Source organism: Pieris napi, chromosome 4 (genome assembly GCF_905475465.1).
Source record: "Pieris napi chromosome 4, ilPieNapi1.2, whole genome shotgun sequence".
NCBI classification, from domain to species: domain Eukaryota; kingdom Metazoa; phylum Arthropoda; class Insecta; order Lepidoptera; family Pieridae; genus Pieris; species Pieris napi.
Genome location: NC_062237.1, coordinates 8905800 through 8930036, shown reverse-complemented (window position 1 = coordinate 8930036; position 24237 = coordinate 8905800). Strand labels below are relative to the sequence as shown.

Genomic DNA, 24237 nt, shown 5'->3' with positions numbered 1-24237 from the left:
ATATTACTTGTACTTGATTATAACGTTTAAACTAGCTTTAGTTTACAGTGAATTTTTAAACATACTCCTTGGAACTATATCGAGAAATTATTTCAAAAATATACACGGACCTGACTTAAATTTTCTAGTTAACAGTTTTTTGTCAATATTTTTCTATGAGTTATGGATTTTACATTGAATTCAATATTGCCTATTATTTTATTGTATGTTGACTTCAATAAAGACAATTGATGTAGTAAAAACCATATTTTTATTTCCATATCCTTTAGTTATATTTCAAATGTTGTTAGTAGGTACTTCATTATAGCTAACTGTTAGTAGTAATATTTAAGTCACTTGTGGACATGGACCTCTTGAGTGAAAGCCCCCTCCAACCCTTTCTAGATGTCTCTATCTTTACCAATTATCTGCCAGTCTTTTTTGCTATATCTATTATGTCACCAGCCCACCTTCTTTTTGTTCTGCCCACTCTTCTTTTCCCGGGTGGTGCTTTCCTATGTGTTGTCTATAATGTAGTAATAAGCTTTTATTAATTTATTTTTTATATTTTATTATTATATAGGCAAGTATTTTACTAACATAAGAAACTTTGGCAAGCCAAATAACTCTGACCGAAAACATAAAAACCTCAACAGAAATATGAGACAACTAGCAGATGTGTATTCGTAATTGTACAAGCAAATAAAACAGGCAAATTACATGTCACTGAAAAATTCGCGTAAAAAACGTACAGGAAGAAAAAAGCTTGGAAAAATTGCAACTACGAGAGGAGCCTGTGAGTGCACAGTATGTCCTCTTATTTACGACCTAGAGCAAAAACCACTGCGTTATGAATGCGAAAAGGTCCTCCACAATGTTTCATTCCTTTCTTTGTCGAGTTAAACAAAAATTTCATTTAAACCATTCTTCCTGCTCAGCGTTCTCGGAACACATCTACAACCGTACAATTAAGGTTTATTAAATTTAGAATTGTAAGTATAAAATTAAAAATATTTCTTGACGCCGCGTCTTCAAGTAATATATAAATTATACATAAATTGGACATATTACTGATTGATGCCTGTGATATTATGTTTATAAGATACTGATTTAAAAAAAAACACAAAAATATTCTGTTATTTTTGCTTTGTACGTTAAATGTATTCTTAAAAGTAAATATAGACCTATTAACACGGTTTACATTATTTATATTTTATGAAAATTGTGTCCTTTGTCTCTCTATTGGCACTATCTTGAGGTTCGTTTGATGCTCTTAATATTGTATAAGAAGCCAATAATAAAAAGCTAATTATGTTATAAAGCGCCACCTGAATATACATAAATAATTCATGTCCATTTACATAACAAAAGCCATAGGGTAATGATGCCTTAGCCTCTATATCATTTCCGTCTTCCTTGTTGTACGTGGATGGTCTGTATTCTCTTTACCCTTTGCGCCCCGGCAGGACACTCTTTAATGGCCCAGTGATTTTTCTCATATGCAAATGTCAGATTAGCATACATTTTATTCTGAGCTTCCATTACTGCTGACAAAAACGTTGACAAAGCCAGCACTGTTTTTCTAGCTTAAAAATATGTAAATTTTAATCAGATCACACATTGTATAATTTCATTGTCCTTTTAAATTAACAAATAAACTTAGGAAGTATATTTTTATATTCATAGGATATTATTTTTTGTCTCGGTGTGATTATTATTATTAGCTACGCACATTGAATAGTAATAATAGATTTATATGACAATAGTTCTACATCAGTGTTCTGAACCACATTTTGAATGACCACATCAATTTGTATTGACAAGAGGTAAATATCCGACTAGATTCGCCAGTTTATTAACTAATTAATATTTCAAACAACAATAGAATTTTACATTTGTATTGGGTAGCTGATTCATACGATATCAAGCCTTTAAATTCCAAAAAATATATATCATTGTTATCAATATTGTATTGAATTTAAAAAGCAACCAGCCACAGCATGTGTATATATACTAGAAGTATAATATACTATGTGTATAAGTCATGATAAGTTAATTAAATGTCTAGTCCCAAACTGTGTGATCGTGTATTGTTTAAGAACAACAAACCCTTATAAATCTATTGCCGACTATTTTGTTTGCCCATGTTATTTTCATATTATGAACTTCTGATTTGTACACAAAAGCTATTTTGAGAGATATTGAACGCCAGTACATATTTTGTCAAATGGTATTTCTAATTATTTCAGACATCACACAGTAAACTGCCTTTGTGTTTTCACTTATTTGGTTTACTTAACTTGTTACGAAGTTGTTAATTTAGGAAATAACGTAATAATCTACATTAAGAGTAGTAAATTAATATTAAAATACTAACACTAATTGTGTTTTTAGGTTTAAGAAACTATGTCTTACAAATATTAAAAACAATAAATGCGTCAATGTCGCATTGCGCAACGATTGCGGCCAGGCGTATTTCCGGCATTGTAACAGACAATCCAGTCGAAATACAAGGTACTTCGCAGGTACTTATATTATCTCCTATTTCTGGCTCTGAAACTACACGACAATTCCATTTATGTTTGCTGAAGGATTCACTGGAAATCTAAATCCGGAATGCGACTTGCAAATTATTTACGTATAGTGCGATGTTATTGCCAAATTCGATTTATTTTTAATCCTCTAGACGGGTATTGGAAAAGCAATTATTATGAAAAATAAACTAATATACATGTGTGTATTTTCTATGGGCCAATTTTATATGGGTTTTAGATACCTATTTTAGATAAAAATCCAGTGATTATACAATTCTTTACAGATCTATCTTATCTAGGCTGTATTTAAGATTTTTATAGGCAGGTCGGAGTCAGCCTTTACGTCGGTTTTTGGTATTCAAAAATGAGATTTAGCGTGAACTATGGCTCCCATTCGTCAAAATGTATTGGATTTTGACATAGGCACGGGTCAGAAAGAGAAAGAAGAAGTCTTAGACTACATGACTGTCTTCTTTATAAAAGGATGTTATAGTCAGTGTTAACATACTAAACTAGGTTTTAATGTATTCTCGGACCTTGATGATTAACTTTTTAATGAAAAAAAGACGCTTTCTTTTATATACTCCGTCATATAATAGAAAGCGTCTTTAAAATTATGTACTTAATGGTAAGAGAATAAAGCCGGCGGTCGCTGTGATCACATATGAGCTACTAATTTCTACGTCTTATGACACATTATTAGAATAAGTTATTAGCGAACATCCCGAAATGGTAAATGTCAATATCAAAAGACAATATGGAAACTAATAAAATTAAATTGTTTTCTTAAAACAATAACAAACAATAAAAAACAATATTTTTTTAACAAAACACTGGTAGTTTTTTAATTACTGCAAATATTTACTATACTACTGTTAATATTCCAATAGAAATATTAATATTTTTAAAACTGAGCTTTAAAAAATATGGTTGGTTAAAGACAAAACACGGTCATTGTGTTTGATTCATATTGCCAGCTTAAAATATGGTTTAATTACATTTCTTTGTTATTTACACCTCGTATTTCAAGCTTTCTACTTACAAAATCTAGTAACAAATTTGAAATTACTTTGTAAAAGTATAGCTTAATTAACGTTCATGATTGTGACAGATTCTGTTATACTGGAATACTGTTTTTTTTAAATTATATATGTCAAAAACATATATAAGAAAAATACCTATTTTCATGCCGAGATTTAGATATATTATAAAGTAAAACATCTGTATTTGAAGCCGGCTCGGAGTATTGTACCATAAGACATTGTGAGTGTCCATGAGTGGTTATTTATATCCCTTTGTATATGGCGAGCCTTTTGTCCACCAAACTCCAATACCTATTGGTATTCACCTTCTTGAAATGTCACAAAAATTCTTCGTCCTCAGACAATTTTGTATGACTTAAGTTTAACTATTGTTAATATGTTCTGATGTCATTCCCAGATACAAGAAGGTTATCTTATTAAGGTTAAACCTTATGTTAACTTATTAAACCCGAGGGATCCAACACAGCTGTGCACCTTGCTTGTTGCACCACGATGTATTTATAAAAAGGTTACGCTATGGCGATCAAACTATTTAATCATATTCCCAGAAGTTATAGATCACTATTTTGAATTGCTTTCAAGAGGAAGGTGATTATTTTTTTAAAGGCAAGATGCCTTTATAACGTAGAAGAGTATTTAGACCATAAGTTTTGACAAAAATTATAAATAACTTATTATGCTATTTGCATGCCTATTGCAGTTGTTTTATAATTAATCAATCTAAATGTACCGCCAGTTACTTTGCAAATAAAAATAAACAATATTAAAATCTGCAAATACTAACGAAAATTATTAAAACGAATAGAAGTATATTTTATTGTACACTATTTAAGTTGTCAAGTAATAACTAATAAAAAAGTAGAGAATAAGCAAATAGACCGATCACTCGTTATTCATTATTCAGATTGCATCCCTCAACGATATTCATCCAACCAATTTCCATGATGAAACGATGTTTTAATATTTACCGGCCTCTATCAGATGCACCTATTACTATAGATCAGATATAAATTCAGTTTAAATAGATGAAAACTAGTAAAAACGTAATGTCAATTAATAAACCATATACATATCAACATTATTTACCTAAGTTATCTATAGGTACCAGAAATGTTTAAGAGTATACTCGTATGAATATTAGATTGTTCCGTAAGATGGATTATACATTAAATGATGGGTATGAATTAAATAATTCAAAGGATCTTCTTGATATGAATTTTCCGAGTATATTTTACAAAACACATTGCTAGTGTTTTGTAAAATATACGAATCAAATGGGTAAAGCTTATATTGGCTATTAAGTATATTTGCAATAGCTACAGCATTGAAATTCAACAATTTTAAATGCCGGCAACGCACTCGCGAGCCTTCTGGCATTGAGAGTCTCCATGTCCATTATCACTTAACAACAAATGAGCCTCCTGCCCGTTTGCCCCCTATTCTATAAAACCCATAAGAATGCTATATTTTCACTGAGTTAGACTATTAATTTCCAAATTATTAAAAACATAAATATCCAGCCGCGTGACGCCGTGACAGGCCGTACAATATACTACACGCGCCTTATACTAATCAAAGGCATTTGCAATATTTTGTCAGCTTCGAAGCTCTAATGAGTAATTGCAATTAAAATTTCGGAATTCCCGTATTCATCAAGAAGTAAACCCAATATCAATGGGAAATGAGAATCGGTTTTCATTCGAAAATAATTTCTCATTATCGTGTATTTGAAATGTTTTTCATAAATTGCGATAATTATGTTTTAATATTATGTATATCCAAACATGAGTTTTTATCTGAGAAATTCCGATTCTGCTGATTTTGGCATACATAAAACGTAGAACGTGCAATAGGTAAATTGAAATTCTAAATTTAAAATTCACGGTACCATAGTCTTATTTTAATTAGATACAACTACCACTGTGCGGTTTCGCTCACAAAAATTTGTACGAAACGTTATTTCAGCAGTTTCCCAGATGAGTGTAAGTGTCAACCAAATAAACTCTTCAAATTTATAATAATAAGTATAGATTTGGTTTTTACAAAAACAAAATGAGAAACATCGATTACTAAATCTATAAAAATCACCCTCAAAAAATCTATGCAAAATAAACAATTTAAAGACGTGCTTTAGTTTTTAATCAAATATCTTATAGTTATTACATTTCAGTTGTTCCTGTATATTACAAGCTTATTAAATACTTCTTAAATTACGGTAAACAATTAACATGAAATATTAATAATCTATGCAAAAATTTCATGGAAAATATTTAATCAATCTTCATTTTGTTTATCATTCTATTAAAAAATAGAAATTTACAAAACATTATTGATACATTAATTAAAATTAATATAATAAATGCAATAAATAGGTATACATCGATCATAGTATATGCAAACCAGCTTAGATCTTTTGCTGGATTTTTCATATAGGTGGCTCCGTTGTTTCTTATAACGTATTCCAACCAAAATACAGCTGTATCTAACGCATTTAATGGTCTGTCGACGAACCTTTTCGATACTTCCTTGGCTTTGGCCATATAAGAACTATTATTAAGAATTTCGTCTAATAACTGATATAGTTTTTCTTCATTGATTTCGTGGTAATGTAGTAGTTTTCCTACACCTAGCTGTTCAAGTGTCAGAACATTATTTAGTTGATCGCCATAAATTGGTACGCTGATTAATGGAACTCCGTGGTATAGAGCCTCCTGTGTCCCGATTAAACCTCCGTGGGATACAAATACCTTGACGTGAGGATGAGCTGGAATGATAGTAATTTATTTACAGTGTTTGTATGATATAAGTTTTATACTGAAATTTTTTAATTGAAAAGAACCTAATGTACGCGGTTGAATACCCTTCCTAGTTAATCGGTATAAATTATATAAAATAATATATATATTAATATATATATGTATATATATTTATAAAATAATAGTTTATGTACGATAAAAATCAATCATCAATCAATGTAGAGGAAGGAAGGTGTATATTTCTCCAACTTAAGAAGAAGGATTCTAACTTTTGTAAAAAAAAACAAAAGAAAACCCTTGGCGATTTAAAATAGTGACGGGGAGTTTATTGCTAGTTCTTCTCATCCGTCCTGGAGGGCTGGTAGTTATTGTAAATTAAAAAGCATTTTTTAAATGATTTAATTTGATCTTTACATTTACCATAAATATTTGAGAAAATAGATATTTCTCATACCTCGAGTAAGCTCTATAAGTTTTATAAGCTCTAAGAAATCGTATATATTATCTACATTAATATAACTTCATTGTACCAATTTTAGTAGCTATCAAAGTGAATAGAAGTTTCATGTTCATGAAATGTGGTTCATACACAAAAAAAAATATAATTAAATATTTAAAACCGCTTTACATCTGTAAAGGGCTTAAATAATATAATATTACATCTAGTATACAAATGGAATAAGAAACGCATTTTCTTGACTAAAGTTTGGAATTTGGATACATTTGAGTATCCCCATAATAAACATTATGTTTGATTTTGATTGTATCATACTATATTGTTTCTACTATATAAAAATTCAAAATAATAATTAATTTGTGCTCAGACCCTTGTGTACCTTGTGTTCAGAAATCAATAAAAAATTCGTTTACACTCACCGAGAATCTCCACTTGCGGCAACCATTTTCGTATTATCACGTTTTTAGGTTTATCTTCCAATTTATCGTCTTCCCACTTCCAAATAATGGTTTGTTTGAGTCGCCTGAACACGTTGATAAACGCCTGTTTCTTTTCTTGGCTCAATTCGGAGCTCCGCACGTTTGAACCGAAATTTACGTAAACCACCCCATTTACCGCGCCGTCTAAGCATTTTTGTAGATCCTGGAAATGAACGGCAAATGGTTATTCTTATGTGAATTGGGAACGGAATAAGGGAACTAATTGTCCGTGAAATCGATAAAAAAGACAAAATAAATTTGACAAACTACCTTTTGCTGAGTTGAACAATAATGGTAGACCATATAGATAAAAAGCACAAGCCTTGCAACTTAGAATAGCACTTACGAGTAGGTGATAATAAATGTTAAAGGTCCTTTAATTAGAGTTGGTTATAAATAATATAATCTGAGTTAAGAATTTCAATCTCTTTAAAAATATCTCATTACATAACATAATTTTTTTGCAAGCGGCGCCTTGGATGGTTTAGATTCACAAATCAGCCCGGCAGTTGGCGCTGCGTCTAGGTTATTTATCTATACAGAAAATATACACCTGGTACATATATAAATCTTCTATGCATGAGTTCGTTCGTAATGGACAGATTTTGATGAAATTTATTGTGTGTTCAAGTGGAGCCGAGAATAATTTACATTATTAGATATTTTTTTTGTATGTAAGATGTGTTTACAGGACAATTTCTGTCGGATCCGCTAGTAAATTGCTATTAACCTTAGTTTTAATTAATTACCTCTGGAAGTGCGCCTGTACTGTTAGCTACATGTATTCCACCAATTTCAACAACATTAGGCAAATAAGCAGTTGGAGTATCAACACTAAAATGAGTATTCAACAGCATCAAAGAAGCATTCTTCTGTACATCATACAAACTGGGCATCTTTTGAGGCAATCCTGGTATGTACTTTCTCATCAACTCCTCCTGCTTCTCTAAGTACCAGAATTTCCACCAAAATAATTCGTAAACTGAGAAATACATGTTTCGTAGTCGACCAAGGAAGCTTGTTGAATGATGCAAGTCCAATAACTCGTGGGTGACTGTTGCCCATTGTAAGGGATTTCTAGTAAGAAAGTTGTGTTTCATACAATTTCCATGGGTTGTAACTAGTGCTAAAGGAGCATTGTATATATTCGCAAGCGCATAGAAAGCTTCTTGAAAGAACTGCTCATTGACCACTAGGTCGAATGTGGTGTTGCTTGTAAACAGGGCCTGTACTTCAGATGATTGAAGGGCTTCCTCGGTTAGTGCTAAGCCACCGGGCCATAAAATTTCGTTGTGGAACTCCTCAGCAGTCAGGTCCACCATCGTGAAGACATTTGGTCTTTCCTTGCCTGGGTAAAGGAAATAGAATTATTTTAACATTACATACTGTTGTAATGTTTAACTACTTATCTTAATCATGTCATGTAATTTTGGCATAGCTTACAAAAATAAAAATAAGAAGTTTCACGGCTTGGATAAGTAGATAAACTTTTAATCATCCATAAAATATGGTTCTATCATGTTCAGCATCATTAAATTTGTCATCAAGAATGAATTAAAGAACTAGGCGAGTATTTCAGAATATTAATAAAAAAATTTAAGATTAATTTTCACTAGAAATTATGTAATATTAATATTTAATTAACGTCCAATTGAATTAAGTTGCTAGCACCGGAATTAACAACTGTAAGATTTTTAAAATTTCACCAATCTAAAATTTTGTTTTGTTAAAACTTTCTCTAAGGATCTCGCAACCATACCTTTCCATAGAAAATATTTAAATTCATTCTATGTCTATTTTATGTCTATTAAAAAAAATAGTATCTTACCAAGTGCATCCCATATTTTCGTATCTTTGACCATGACTTGGTGATAGTTTGGTGGATATTTCTTTTCTCTGTACGGCGTGATCACTGTCACATTATGTCCACGTCGAGCTAGCTCCAAACCAATCGGCTTTAAATTAATATAATGAGATCGTGTTGTAAAGGGGATGACGAACAAAATATTAGCCGCATCACAGAAATAAACGAGTAGTGACAGCAGTGACCATAACTTGAAAGCGCCCTAAAAAAATTCAAATTATAAAAAAATTGTAGTACTTACTTGTAGTGATCATTGAATTACTGTTTCTATAGAGGTACTAAACTATACTTATTATTATATTTTCACATCCACTTTCGTTTTATATTAAATGTTGTTTAGCAATTATTAAGAAAAATATTTTCTTTTAACAATTCACATTTGGACGAAAGGGGAAAATAACTGTATTATTAACACAACCTGTTATAATTTTATTTGTAAATATATCTAGCAGTCTTCCCCTCAAATAATGTCATTTGTTTTTGAAGTTTTGAATATCTGCTTGGTTTTTACAAACCATCACGCAAAAGGACAAAGAAAATTAAGAATGTACTTACCATAATCACTATATCTGCTATAATGTACTAAAGCGTGTGTACAAGTGACACGTTGGGTCACATCTACGAATATCGTTTTATACTTTTGTAGGTAGATGCAAAACCTGGAATAATGTGGTACCCTCATTACCAATTTTTACATTTTTCAAAACGACATTACTTTAGTTCGTATTTATAACCACTATATACCTATTTATTTGGTAAATAGTGCTATTTTAAAGAATAAATAAATAGATTGAACATTATTTCTAATAATTAAATTTTTAATCATTTCTCTTTTTATTGTCAATTGTTTGTGCAGTTTATGAACAAAAAAAACAATCATTACTTATGAACGTTTAATTTTCTTCGTTTTCTTACACATTAACATTATTAAGGTACTTATAATTTTATAAATTACATATATTATAGATATTAATACAGCCACTACGAATGAATAAACATCCAGCATAGTATATTCGAACCAGTTAAACTGAAGCGCAGGGTTTTTCATAAATGGGGCACCATTATGTCTTATAACATACTCTAGCCAAAACATCGCCGTATCTAAAGCATTCATGGGCCTGTCTTTAAACCTCTTTGATACTTCTTTTGCTTTCGCCGTATACGAGTGATCCTCTAGGACTTCCTTAAGCAAGCCGTACAGCCTTTCTTCAGTTATATCGTGAAACTTCAATAGTTTTCCAAATTTCATTTCTTCTAATAGGAGTATATTGTTCAGCTGATCGGAGAATACGGGTATACCTATTACAGGAACGCCGTTGTAAATTGCCTCCTGTGTGCCTATAAGACCACCGTGAGAGATGAAGACTTTTATGTTTGGATGGGCTGAAAAATTTTGACAGGCGTTAAGTTTTATATAATACTAGCGGACCCGACAGACGTTGTCCTGGATGATATTTCAAGCGAATAGTAAAACAAAGTATGAAAGTACCGACTGCAGCGCCATCTGCCGGGCTGATTTGTGAATCTAAACCATTCCCAGATCCCCTTGAACACACACAACAAATTTCATCAAAATCGGTCCAGTCGTTTGAGAGAAGTTCAGTGACATACACACTCACAGAAGAATTATATATATAAAGATATATAGGACATTAAGAAACCATAAAGTAAATTCTGCTACTCCCAAGCCCTAAGAATTTATGCTCAGTGTATGAACCAGATTTAGAGTATGTTCATAAATTATTTAATACCACTCAATACCAGTAATTACAAGCTTATAAAATTCTGTTACATCATTAGAACAAGTTATCCACAATCGGTTATACTATCGGGTGATAGAATTTATTTGATATCTTTATGAGTTAGAGATAAGATCTACTGTACTCTTTGTATCACTGAAATTTATCTATTAAATTATATAATAGTACATAATATAATATATGTATCATACAAGTCATCATTACAAATGCTATTACATTCGCAACAAAAGGCAGATTATAATATATAATTTCTCAATATTACAAATCTACGCTTTATGATCAAAAACCTTTATAATTAATTATTTATCGTCATTTCATTATTATAGTTTTATCAACATTATTTAATAATACGGAGTAAATGATTTTATGAATATTACTATTAGATCTGTATGAGTATTACTAGAACATACCAAGAATCTCTTTTTGTGGCAACCATTTTCTTATCATCACATTATCTGGTTTACCCTCTAATGTATCTTCCTCCCATTTAAAAATAATTCTTTGTTTTAGTCTTTTAAATACATTTATGAATGCCTGGCGTTTTTCTCCTGTTAAGTCTGTACTTTGAACGTTTGAGCCAAAGTTTATGTAGACCACGCCATGTACGGCATCATCTAAATACTTTTGAAGGTCCTGTAACAATAGATAATTTTAATGTTGAATGAAAATTATTATAGATATCAACATAGACACATAGCGCTGAGTTCCTCAAAAAATTACGAACTTAGTGTCGACTCGGTACTTCCGAGAATTACTTACGAATTCTGAGATAACATAGATCTGAACTCTTTTTTTTGACAGGAGGGAACAGTCGTTCAAAAGATAACGCTTCCTAAACAATTGACTAGTTTATAAAAGCTAATAAAAATCTTTCACTGCAGATCGATGTTCAAATTACATAGTAGATGAGAACTCACTGATACCGTATTGCTTTTATTTATTGTAAAGTAGTTTATGAGGTATTACATAGTAGATACAAAATAATTGTTTAATCAAATTATCAATATTGCAGATGTTAACAAATATGTGTGAAAAAAACATACAGTATATGTATTATATGTAAGTATATATTACGTACCTGTGGCAGGCTTTTATCACTTTTTGTAAGGTGCATTCCGCCTACTTCAACAATATTTGGCAAATAGGCTGCTGAGATATCAACACTAAAATGACTGTTAAGTAACATCAATGATGTATTCCTTTGTATATCATATAAACTAGGCACAGGTGTCGACAATCCGGGTATATATTTCGTCACCAGCTCCTCGTGTTTTTGCAAATACCAAAATCTCCACCATACAAATTCATACATCGAGAAATACATGTTTCTAAGCCTTCCAAAGAAACTAGTGGGATCATCCACATCTAATAATTCAAAGGTGACTGTTTCCCACTGAAGCGGGTTTCTTGTTAAGAAATTGTGTTTCATGCAGTTTCCATAAGTTGTAACAAGAGCTAAGGGTGCATTATATTTATGAGCCAATGCGTTAAACGCCTCTTGCATGAATTGTTCGTTAATGACTAGGTCAAATTTCATGTCGCTTGCTAATAGTTCTTGCACAGCAGGTGATTGCAGCGCCCTCTCTACGACTAACAGTGTACCAGGCCAGATATATTTTTGGTGGAACTCCTCTGCGGATAGGTCGACCATTGAAAACACATTTGGTCTTTTTTCGCCTGAAAAGTTCAGAATATGTTAATGGTATTTGGATTATTTATTAATATGTTCTAATATTAATTTAGTTTTAGCGATTTCTGATTAGAAACGTAATAATCTTTACTCATCATTCTCAATATGTTTCATAATTAAATTGATCGTGAAGCGAAAGTATTAATTACTGTCAGCTTTGCTCATGTACTCGAAATACGAAATTAAATATGTCGAATTGTTTACTTCTTTCTTAAGAGTTGGTTAAGTAGAATATACTCTAGTATTACACGTAGATGCTATTTAACAATAATCACGTAAGACAATGATTTATTTTTTTGATAAAAATATATAGAATTTAAATCACGTACCTACTTCTTTACTTAGAGCCCAGGAGTACATGTTTTGTGAAACGTAATTTGATGGCCTTTGGCAATTGGCCTTAAGTGTTTTATTGTAGAAATTCATTTGATAAAAAGATCATAGGTCAGTTTATCTCTCCGGATATTATAGTATTAAAACTCTGCCTTCTTCAAAACGCTTTTTTTATGTAAAAAAAAACATATTTATATATATTTTCAATCTTGAAAAATCCTAAAAGAATATGTATTCCTCAAGATTACAGAGCACTATTTTTTTTATTAACGTAAGTACAGTATTGATCGCGATCGGTCATCGGCATCACCTATGCCTCTACAGGCAAATGTACGAACACATACGACTACTTAATATAACATGTAAATCAAATTACCTAATAAGTCCCATACTTTAGTAGCATCAACCTTAATTTGGTGGTATGTTGGTGGGTGATCAGTCTCTAGATGAGCAGTGATAACTGTCACATTATGACCACGTCTAGCTAGCTCCAATCCAATTGGCCTTAGTGATAAATAATGCGAATTTGCGGAAAACGGAATGACGTAGAGAATGTTGGCTCCATAACAATACCCGAAGAGTATAAAAAGAAGGAATATTTTGGGCATCATCTAAAAAAAGGCTAAGGTTAATATTTACTATAACATAAGCGACATCTGTACTAAAATAAACTTAAATTGTCATTCGCAATATCTATTTCTAAAACTCCCGCCATTATTTTAAAGTTACTTTTGAATCCATTATGAGCTTTCTGAAACATTCTTTATTATAGTTTGAAGTCAGTCTAATTATGGTTCAGTCCAAGGTCATGGTACATACAAATATACAAACTGAATGAACGAAATCAGATTATCGCTAAGGTCACGTGGAAACGTAAACTATCTGATTTTTTCGACGGCATGTAATAAATACGCGTTGCATCTCAGTTGTATGGTGTCGATAGGCTCGCATTATGAGCTCATGGTAGGAGACCCACCCACAGAGCCTATACAGAGATAATTTCAGTATTTAAATGTCATTTAATGTTCTTATTTTTATATTGCAAAGTTCAGACTGCTGACTGACCCAAAGCTTAAAAATTTTAAAAAGAACTTACCATTTTATTATAATTTATGTAATATCTTTCGCAACATTACCAATTAACGTCTAATACATCGCAGTAGTAATGACCTCGCAGTTTTAATCAAACATTTATATGTTTGATTATCAACAAATTCAAACAGACTGGCTTTATGGCTGGTTTTCAACTAAAATTGATATCAATTTTATCTTGATTGGTAACGTCTGCCTCGTGTTTGATAATCCCAAAATACTGCCACCTAGAGGTGATTGAATGTACTACATGTAGAATTTTTGCATCGATGTTGTATATAATTGAGTTCAGGAGTCCACTTGGTTGTTCAATAACATCTCCTAGATGGCGTGATCAACAGTTACCTGTTGTGTGATTAACTCGTAATAATTATTAACTTAAGTGTAAAAGTTAATGTTACGGTACACGATGTTTCCCGATCGATATTTTTAATTGTACTAAATTACGATTTTAACAATCAGCTATTTTTATACATTATTATAATTTAAAAATTCAAACTCAAAATAACTTTATAATAACATATAGTAAACAAGTACACTTATGAACGTCAGAAAAGAAGTTAAATTAATTCTAAATTTACATTTACTACCAGTTCTCAAGTCAAAGGCTTAGAGCGGGCAAGAAGAACTGGCACGAAACTCTCCGCCACTCTGTAAAAGCACTGTATATCTACTATGTATATATCGTAGTACGAGTATAAAAGTAGATAGAAATTAAAACGACATATACTCAAATATATTTTATTATTAAGTCAAAATTGAAATTATTCTATTTATAGTCTTAAAATTAAAATATAGCATCATCCCATAAACCTCAGGGGTGATCTCGTAAGTCCTGTATGGGTGACACTTTATCAACCCGTCGACAATTTTGTTTGTTTTTGTGAGAGATTGTATTCACGATTATTATCCAAAGACAAACAGGGATTTTCTTATTAGTAACAAAATAGAAATTTAAGTTAACCATTTAGCCGCTATACAAACCGCTGAACCCAATGTAATAAATATGGAGTATTAACGAACAGAGTTAGACTCAAAGTCGGAATTTAATGCGAATTATGGCGTATGTCAAAATCCACGTCCAAAGTCCAATTCAGTAGTCATACTTAGCGCATAGAATTTTAGAGTTAGGAGGAAACAAAGTCATTGAACGCAGACTTCGCTAAGGCCGTCATTACTAATCCATCTTTTTTTGTTTCGAAAAATCTTTAAACCGTAACATATGAGTGATTTGCAAAACAGCATACAGTATTATGGAAACTGCACCCACTAAAACTATCAATATAAAAACGTATACATCCAACATATTATATCCCATCCAGGTCATATCTCTTGCTGGATTCTTTATAAATTCAGCACCTTTGTATCGTATAACAAATTCTAACCAATACATGGCCGTATCTAAAGCATTAAGCGGCCTATCTTTACACCTTTGAGATACTACTTTAGCATTGTCTGCGTAGGTTTTATTATGAAGAACATCGTTAATTAGCTGTTCGAGTCTATTTTCGTTGATGTCTTGGAATTGCAGTATTTTTCCGAATCCTCTTTCTTCGGCTAGGAGTAAATTGTTGAATTGGTCCGCATATATGGGTATGCCTATTATTGGTATACCGTTGTAGATAGCTTCCTGTGTTCCAATTAGACCGCCATGTGATATAAACAATTTTATATTTGGATGCGCTGAAAAAAAATATCAGTGTCCATTTTGTTTTAACATTATAATATTAAAGTAACGTTACCCTAAGAAATGCGTAAAGAAAATAATGATTACTTATGGGATGACATTTCAATTTTACACGCTTTATATTAGCATCACCTGTATGTATGTATGTATGTATGTAACCGACTCCTTCGGACTCGATTTTGACCCACTTTAAACGGACAGATTTTATTCAAATTTTGCGCACCTGTCAAAGATCGATGACAATGCAATAATCCGAAAAAAAAAATAAAAAAAATTTAACTAAAAAATAAAAAAAAAATAATAGTTTAAAAAAACTAAAAAAACACGCTTTTAAAGCACATCAAACTAAAAAGTGAAGTGGGTTGCTCGATAGACGAAAAATATGGCACAGAGCGCCCCACGCTTTTTCACAATAATACCAGTATTTTTTGTTCATTACCATTTTCAGCCTAAATTAGGAATTATTTTTCACTTTTTAGTTTGATGTGCTTTAAAAGCGTGTTTTTTAGTTTTTTTAAACTATTATTTATTTTTATTAACCTTACCCGAAAAAATATTGTTTCAATACATCGAACCCACCACGTGTGTTCTATATTATTTGTATTATCTACGCTAAACATATTAAAGTTTTAAACAGTTTATAAGTATAGTCTGTATAGTATTAATATTTAGTTCCAATTGAATTACTTGTCCTTTAGTCCATTGAAATGTTACATTTTTTAGGCCTAACCTTGCGTTTTTTAGAGGACGCAATTTTATTTTTTTGATGTGTAGGGGGGGTCAGTGTAAAGCTAAAACCAAGTTTGTGGGGTCGCCACCCTTGTCCCACGGCCGCCATCTTGGAAAAAGGGGTCCAAAAACCACGTTTTTGGCTATATCTCCTAAACTATCCATCCTACATTTAACTTGTAAAGACACATTTTGTAGCAAATCGCTGTGCCTACAATTATGTTTATGTAACTTTTTATCATAAATCCAAAATTTAAAAAGTTATAAGTAAAAAAAGTGAAAATATTTTCTATTTCTAAAGTTGACTAGGTGCGTCAATGCTCATGACAATCCGATCAAAACAGCAGTTTTACCTTACTTTTAAGATCTCTCGTTTATTTTAAACAAATTTTCCAAATATATTTTTTTTTATTTTTTTTTTATTCCTACAATTTTACTTATTGGTATTCCTAGTAGGCCTATTCCACAGACAACTTGCTGATATGGTAATCTTCGACATAATTATATTATCAATCAGTTATTAGAATGGTAGCTAGCTATCACTTTTTTATTTATAACTTTTTGAATTTTGGATTTATGATAAAAAGTTACATGGACATAATCGTAGACACAGCGATTTGCTACAAAATGTGTCTTTGCAAGTTTTATGTACGATGGATAGTTCAGGAGATATAGCCAAAAACATGGTTTTTGGACCCCTTTATCAAAGATGGCGGCCGGGGGACAAGCACGCCAACCCCACAAACTTGGAGTTAAGCTTGTATTGACCCCCCCTACATGTTCCATAAATAAAATTGCGTCCTCTAAAAAACGCAACCCCAAATGTAACTTTTCAATGGACTACTTAAAAGTGTCCTTGAATGTCATTCGACTTAAAAATGATGTGACACAAAAATAATATAATAGTATTTTTCTTTCGTAATAACTTAAGTATATGTTCCGAGATTTTGTTGATCATGCATTTAAGTGTAATTGTGTTTGTGTACGTATGTTCCATTCAATTATTTTGCATTACTACATATTTTGTTTCTAGTAACAGAGAGGTACAAATTTATGACTAAGGAAAATTTAATATTAAAATATCGTATTAGTAATAATATGCATATAAATTGGTGTTTAAGTTTAGTTTAGAATTAACACTTAATATTATGAAGTTATCTTATCTTAGAAACTGCCGACTCGGATAGATAATTACTTTTAATGTTCTATAGTCGGTTTATTCAGGGAGGCGATTAATTAATTGATTAAACCTTGGAGCACAAACAACGCGGTCATATGATATCATAGCTGTAGCGAGAAAGCATTAGATGGAATAGTCGAAAAACGAAGATGAATGGTACAAGCTGGAGTTCTCCTCCAGCTTCTCCAGCTATACCCAATTGGTATTCCAACCCTACATTTCAAAAGTCAAAATCATTTATCCATATAGGTAACACAATGTATACTAATGAACGTCAATATATATACAATATACAAGATAGGATAGCTTACATCTTTATATATATAATTCTTCTGTGAGTGTGTATGTCACTGAACTTCTCTCAAACGACTGGACCGATTTTGATGAAATTTTTTGTGTGTGTTCAAGGGGATCTGGGAATGGTTTAGATTCACAAATCAGCCCGCCAGATGGCGCTGCAGTCGGTACTTTCATACTTTGCTTTACTAATTGCTTGAAATATCATGCAGGACAACGTCTGTCGGGTCCACTAGTTTATATATATACTAGCAGACCGGCCAAGCGTTGCTGTGGCTAAGGTTTTTGTTATATTACATAGTAGTAAACTATTCAAGGGAAACGGTAGGAGAACACCATGCTTTTTTGGTGGTTATGTCATTAAATTGTAGCTTATGTGAAACGTTGGTACTTTCAACACAGCGCCATCTGTTAGAATTGTGACTATCAAATAATAAACAAATATTTTGCAATAAAATAATATTGCGGGTATAAATTGAGATGTAAGCTATCCTATCTTTTAAGTTGGACCAAACTACACATGGTGTGCAAATTTGATTTATATCGGTTCGGTAGTTTAGGAGTCCATTGCGGACAAACAACGTGACACGTAATTTATATATATTAAGATATGGAATGCTTCTAATTTTACATTTATTGCCAGTTCTCAAATCAAGGGCGTAGACATAACTAGCAAAAAACTCACCGCCACTCGTTTTATTCGCCAAGTTTTTTGTTTTACACAACGCTTGTAAGGAGCTGCAACCATTACACTATGTTCCACATTACATCTTAAGTAATAAATAATAATTAAATAAATTAAAAACAAAGATTTGTCCTCTATCGACAGGATGCACGGTGAAATAGGAGCACGCACTTACATTCTCGTGGGAACAACACGTAAATACGTAGTCAAAATAACTAACATCACCGTATACACGAATTCAAGTACGACCAGTCACAACAAGTAGCACCCGTTCACGAGTATGACGCATGGCCAGCCATCGGCCCCTTTGGGTCTTTATCCAACTACACATTGATTATATTTTAATTACAATCTAAATTCAATTATATTTTTGTTACGTCGTTAATAGTGTATTTTTTATATGGGTGGAAATAAATAAAGGTTTAATATTAATAATAAAAGCGTGGAGCTCAGCTCATGATGAACTAATAAAATCACAGAACCTTCGATATCTATGGGGTATTTGAAAAAAACAAGTGTTAATAAGAGTAGTCTATATTGAATATGGCTTTTAAAAGCTGGGAGCAGTGTTGGCCTAGTGGATTCAGCGTGCGACTCGCATCTCTGAGGTCGTAGGTTCGATCCCCGGCTGTGCATCAATGGACTTTCTTTCTATGTGCGCATTTAACATTCGCTCGAACGGTGAAGGAAAACATCGTGAGGAAACTGACATGTCTTAGACCCAAAAAGTCGACGGCTTGTGTCAGGCACAGGAGGCTGATCACCTACTTGCCTATTAGATTGAAAAATTATCATGAAACAGATTCAGAATTCTGAGGCCCAGACCTAAAGAGGTTGTAGTGTAGCGCTACTATTTTTTTTTAAAGCTGAAGTAAAATAAATTGTAAATATTATTAGTGTAGATGTCTATTTGTGTAATTTAAGAATGATAACGTAAAAAGCTTGAATTTTGTTTAGGTATTATCAAAGGCCTAAAGAAGCATTTTGGCGGGTTCATGAAATTATGTATGTTTAATTTTTAAAGCCAATACAGATAATAGAATTAACAGTCTACTGTCTTTTAATATTCTTATTATTTTATTTTCACTTCGTACTTACCTAAGATCTCTTTTTGGGGTAGCCACGGTCTCACTGCCAAATTACTGGGTGCATCTTTCAAACTGTCATCTTCCCATTTCCATAGAACTGTTTGTTTTAATTTTCTAAACACATTCAAGAATGCATCCCGTTTTGCGACTGGTAGTTCATTACTTCGTACATTAGACCCGAAATTAACGTATACAACCCCATGATGGGATTCGTCTAAAAGCTTTTGTAAGTCCTGAAACATACCAATAGATTATTAAAGCAATTTATTATTACTGCAAAGTACTGTGACAAAGTTAAATTTAACCCGTTATTGGGTCTTCCATATAAGCAAAATTTATGTCTGTGATGGGAGACCCTGAGAGTTTGACAATGAATTAACCTTTAAGTTAACTTTTTGAAATACCAATTATACCAATAATTTTATTTATTAACTACAAAACAACTTAACTAAGCATATTTTTATAGTTGGAACGGTGCTGCGCGTTAAAAACGTGTTGAAAATTTTCTATTTTTAGAAAACCCGAATAGGCGTTCAAGATGTTTTTTTAAGGAAGCGACTAAATCCGATGTTTTGCAAAACGCACAAAATCAACGTGAATATCATCTACATATATCTTCATAATGTATAGGTAGATATAATTAAATTATTTAACTTATTTGATTCCGAGTTGGAAAGCACAGATTGCATCAGATGGCTTTAAATAATATTATTGAATTGGGCATAGAAATTTACCCGTCCCATGGCTCTATAAAGGGTACCTACGTCGTGTAAGTGTGTTTGGTGCCATTCGTATATTATAATAAATTCACTATCCACATGCTTTCGTAAGTCGGAAACGCCTGTTAAAACTATAATATCCAAGGTCGAGTTAACAAGGTTATATTATATAATCTAACATTAGTTAAGTTACATACATGTATATTCATTATGATCAATCATCGCACACTTGAAGCCAAAATGAGCCCATTAGTTTTATCAACTCGCATAAATTGTAATAAAATATTCTCGTTTTCGATAATGTCTAATAGGTCGACTACACTTATATTGAAGTGTCACTTTGATTAAGAACCCGTAAATAAGCCAAGTTAGTTGTTTGTTGAACCAGCGTCACAACCCCCCAATTTTATGTTAGTTAGTGCTCATCTATTAAAGTTTAAACCATTAAAGCCAGTTGACATCCAGCTTCAAACAAAGAGTTTCATTTACCATACCTACAACCAACCGCCACCAAACTGTCGTCTTTCAAACTTGTTCCTAAATTTTTTATTTATTAATTTAATTCAATAGCTTATCGGATAGGTATAAATCTAATTTAAATAATTAATGATAATGTGAATGTTTTTCGTTTAATTTTTAATTAATTTATTTTATTTTATTCAAAAATTAATTTTTTCATGAAAATTTATGGAGACCGAAAAAACTATTTTACGAGATTAGTTTTAAGATACTGTTTATGTTTTCATTATGTTCACGTTGTTATTTAAGGTTTCAATTCGTTACGGTCATCTGTGACTAAGCAAATAAAAATACTTACTTTAGGAAGATCTTTTTCAGTTTTTATCAAATGCAAACCCCCCACTTCAACCACATTAGGCAAAAATGCCATAGGAGTATCATAACTGAAATGACTGTTTATTAGAATGAGTGAACTGTTCTTTTGGATTTCATACAATGACGGGATTGGTTGTGGTAAATTAAACATGTATTTCTTTACAAGATCTTCTTGCTTTTCCATATACCAAAGCTTCCACCATAGAAACTCGTACGCCGTGAAATACAGGTTTCTCAGACGTCCCCAGAAACTCCCCGGTTCTTCAATGTCCAGAAATTCTGATATTGTAGTAGCTAATTGTAAAGGATTTCGAACCAGAATATTGTGTCTCATACAGTTCCCAAAAGTAGTCACCAATGCGAGTGGTGCATTATACTTATGCGCAAGGGCATATAAAGCTTCTTGGAAGAATTGTTCGCATATAACTAAATCAAATTTTATATCTTGTTTAAGAAAACTTTTCACTTTCGTTGAGTTAAGGGTCACTTCAGTGAATGCTATGCCTCCATTCCACAATATCTTTTCGTGAAACCTTTCCGCCGATAGTTGGACCATTGTAAACACATTCGGTCTTTCGCCACCTACAAATTATTAATGTTCCAAATTTTTCATTAATTACAATAATTTTGATTTAGATAAACTTGCTAAGTGATTTGCCTATTCATATTTATTGTCTTCAATTTATCGTAGTAAGCTAAATGCGCTACCGTGCTTGTTAAGTAGGTACATAACAATATTAACTAGAACCCATCTTGATGAAGGTACAGTACCTTAGTGTGATAATGTTAATTCGTTAAATAATTAGTAAAAAATCTGTCCAACTCAAAGAAACTCTGAAACTTGATAAAAATGTAACTCTTTAAATCAAGTGTCGACATTATTGCTTTTTTGAAAAAGCTTTGCGAATTTTATCTCTTTATACATAACATATTACCGAAACAAAGATATTATCAGATAGAAATTTATATTTCTAGAACTCACCAATAACTTCCCATATTTTTTTATCGTCAACCATCACTTCGTGGTAATTGGGTGGAGGATTATCCTCCTTATTAGCAGTAATAACAGTAACATTGTGACCTCTTCGTGCCAACTCCAGGCCAATGGGCCTCAGCATAATATAATGTGATTTAGATGTAAACGGTATAACATATAGTATATTAGCCGATTCGCAAAACGGCGTAACAATAACCACCAAAAATAAAGACCAGTAGAAATTCTAAAATCCAATGTACTTATTTTATTTTATATTACGGAATAATGATTTGAAAATAAGGTATTAACTATTAAGCAATATCCTGTATTATTAGGTATACAAAAAGAATGATAATAAAAAAATATTTCAAATATAGTTGTAATGGAATTTTAATGTAACATTCTTTAAGATATTAAAAAATTCTACTACTAATCTCAGAATTTATTTTGAGGACAAAATGTAAAAATGAGTATGAAAATAAAAATTAAAAAGTAAATATTTATTTCTTAAAAAGTACACAAATTAGATTGTTTAAAGTAAAAAGAAACAAGTTACAATAATAGAATGCACGCCGAAATATTAAACAAAAACATTTAAAAATCTGAATAATTTTTAAAGTATGCGTTTTTACTATATTTCAAGCTATTGAAAACAAATTTATTTGTCCTATTTTTGAATGATGGTATAAATTATTATTTATTATTTCATTGCCTAAAAAACAAAAGCCTACCTACATATTACAAAAATGTTGACCTTACCATGTTTTCACTTATCACAGTAATAATATTATAACAAAACCTTTAACGGAACAATTTACATGATACCTCAGGTCTGCAAGGTTCTTGTCTGTTGCTTCGACCCATACTCACTAGCAAAAATCGAATGCCGACATAAAAAATGTATGTAGTTGGCCTTCAAATAATTAAGCAACACAATATGGAGAAGTCTTCGTGAAAACAAAAAGTACTTATCGCCCAAGTAAACTTAAAAATATTTTTAAATCTTTTTGTATTGCAGAAGTGATCTATACGACTTATTTGTATGTACCCTCGACAGTATATCAAGAATAATTTCAAAAATATTTTTCTTATTCACAAGTTAGTAGACCGAGTCCGAATTCTTAATTAATTTAATCAAATAATTAATAAATACGGTACGACAATAGGGCAAAATTATAAAATTATTTAAATTATATGTAAAAAGTGTAAAGTAAAATCATAATATGTATTATTTTAGAGAAAAAAAAATTATCCCGTCGGCATTGTCAGTTGATACTGTAGTTGGTAGAAGTTGTTAGAATACATACATCATCATACAGCGTGCCCATCAAAAAAACGTTCAGATAATATCAATATTGTCAAAATTTCTACAACAATTTTAATATTATATTGATAGTTAGACATTGTAAATCACATAATATGGAATAAGACGCATGAAAAAGTGACAAAATAAGTATGAAAAAAGTTATGAAACATAAAGCTTAAATGTTATGAAATATAATTCTTTGTATCAGAATCTAAATTAAATACATTTTTGGATGGAAATATGTGGCCTAAACGAGCCTTATTTAGGCGATTTATGCATAATAAAAATAGAAAATCTGACTAAATCTTATCCCTGCCGAAGGTATGTTAGATGGCGCTGCTGTGGTATACCTACCAAAGTGTTTCTTAGTGGGGAGTGTTCCTATCCCAGTAAACCAACTGGCTAATCTACCCGTTTTTACGGACGCTTTGGAAACCGTAAGTGTTTTAATTAGTAATGACTATAACAACGAACCTATTTATATGTTAGGGGATTTAAATGCTCATCCAAATGAATAATTTTATATTGAATTTACTAGTATATGTAATGATTTCAAATGGTTGATATAAAAATGTTGGGCTTAGCGTCTGACATTAACATATATTGATCAAGTGAGTGGCTCAAACGCTGGCCGGGTCACTGTGTGTTATTTCGATCAGACGAAGTTACTGTGTGAATCTGTTTGTTATCCTATAATCCAAATCCTTTTGTTCTTATTGCTAAAATGTAGTCTGACATATTGTCCTTAT

The 24237-nt window shown here is 31.6% G+C and overlaps 3 protein-coding genes across 3 annotated transcripts; all 3 read right to left on the bottom strand.

Annotated features, from left to right (window-relative positions):
• Window positions 1–5678: 5678 nt before the first annotated feature.
• On the bottom strand, window positions 5679–9790 carry LOC125049204 (UDP-glycosyltransferase UGT5-like). The gene is made up of 5 exons (XM_047648350.1): window positions 9668–9790; window positions 9077–9314; window positions 7998–8596; window positions 7189–7411; window positions 5679–6320 (listed from the first exon to the last, which is right to left on the bottom strand). Exons 1-5 carry the CDS (start codon window positions 9668–9670, stop codon window positions 5827–5829), a joined length of 1557 nt encoding a protein of 518 aa, XP_047504306.1. The 5' UTR covers window positions 9671–9790; the 3' UTR covers window positions 5679–5826.
• Window positions 9791–9991: 201 nt separating this feature from the next.
• On the bottom strand, window positions 9992–14196 carry LOC125049093 (UDP-glycosyltransferase UGT5-like). Its single transcript, XM_047648190.1, has 5 exons — window positions 13992–14196; window positions 13272–13506; window positions 11951–12549; window positions 11283–11505; window positions 9992–10495 (listed from the first exon to the last, which is right to left on the bottom strand). Exons 1-5 carry the CDS (start codon window positions 13992–13994, stop codon window positions 9996–9998), a joined length of 1560 nt encoding a protein of 519 aa, XP_047504146.1. The 5' UTR covers window positions 13995–14196; the 3' UTR covers window positions 9992–9995.
• A 518-nt stretch (window positions 14197–14714) lies between these two features.
• On the bottom strand, window positions 14715–23907 carry LOC125049132 (UDP-glycosyltransferase UGT5-like). The gene is made up of 5 exons (XM_047648253.1): window positions 22942–23907; window positions 22189–22426; window positions 21190–21788; window positions 19664–19886; window positions 14715–15670 (listed from the first exon to the last, which is right to left on the bottom strand). Exons 1-5 carry the CDS (start codon window positions 22942–22944, stop codon window positions 15165–15167), a joined length of 1569 nt encoding a protein of 522 aa, XP_047504209.1. The 5' UTR covers window positions 22945–23907; the 3' UTR covers window positions 14715–15164.
• Between the last annotated feature and the right edge of the window lie 330 nt (window positions 23908–24237).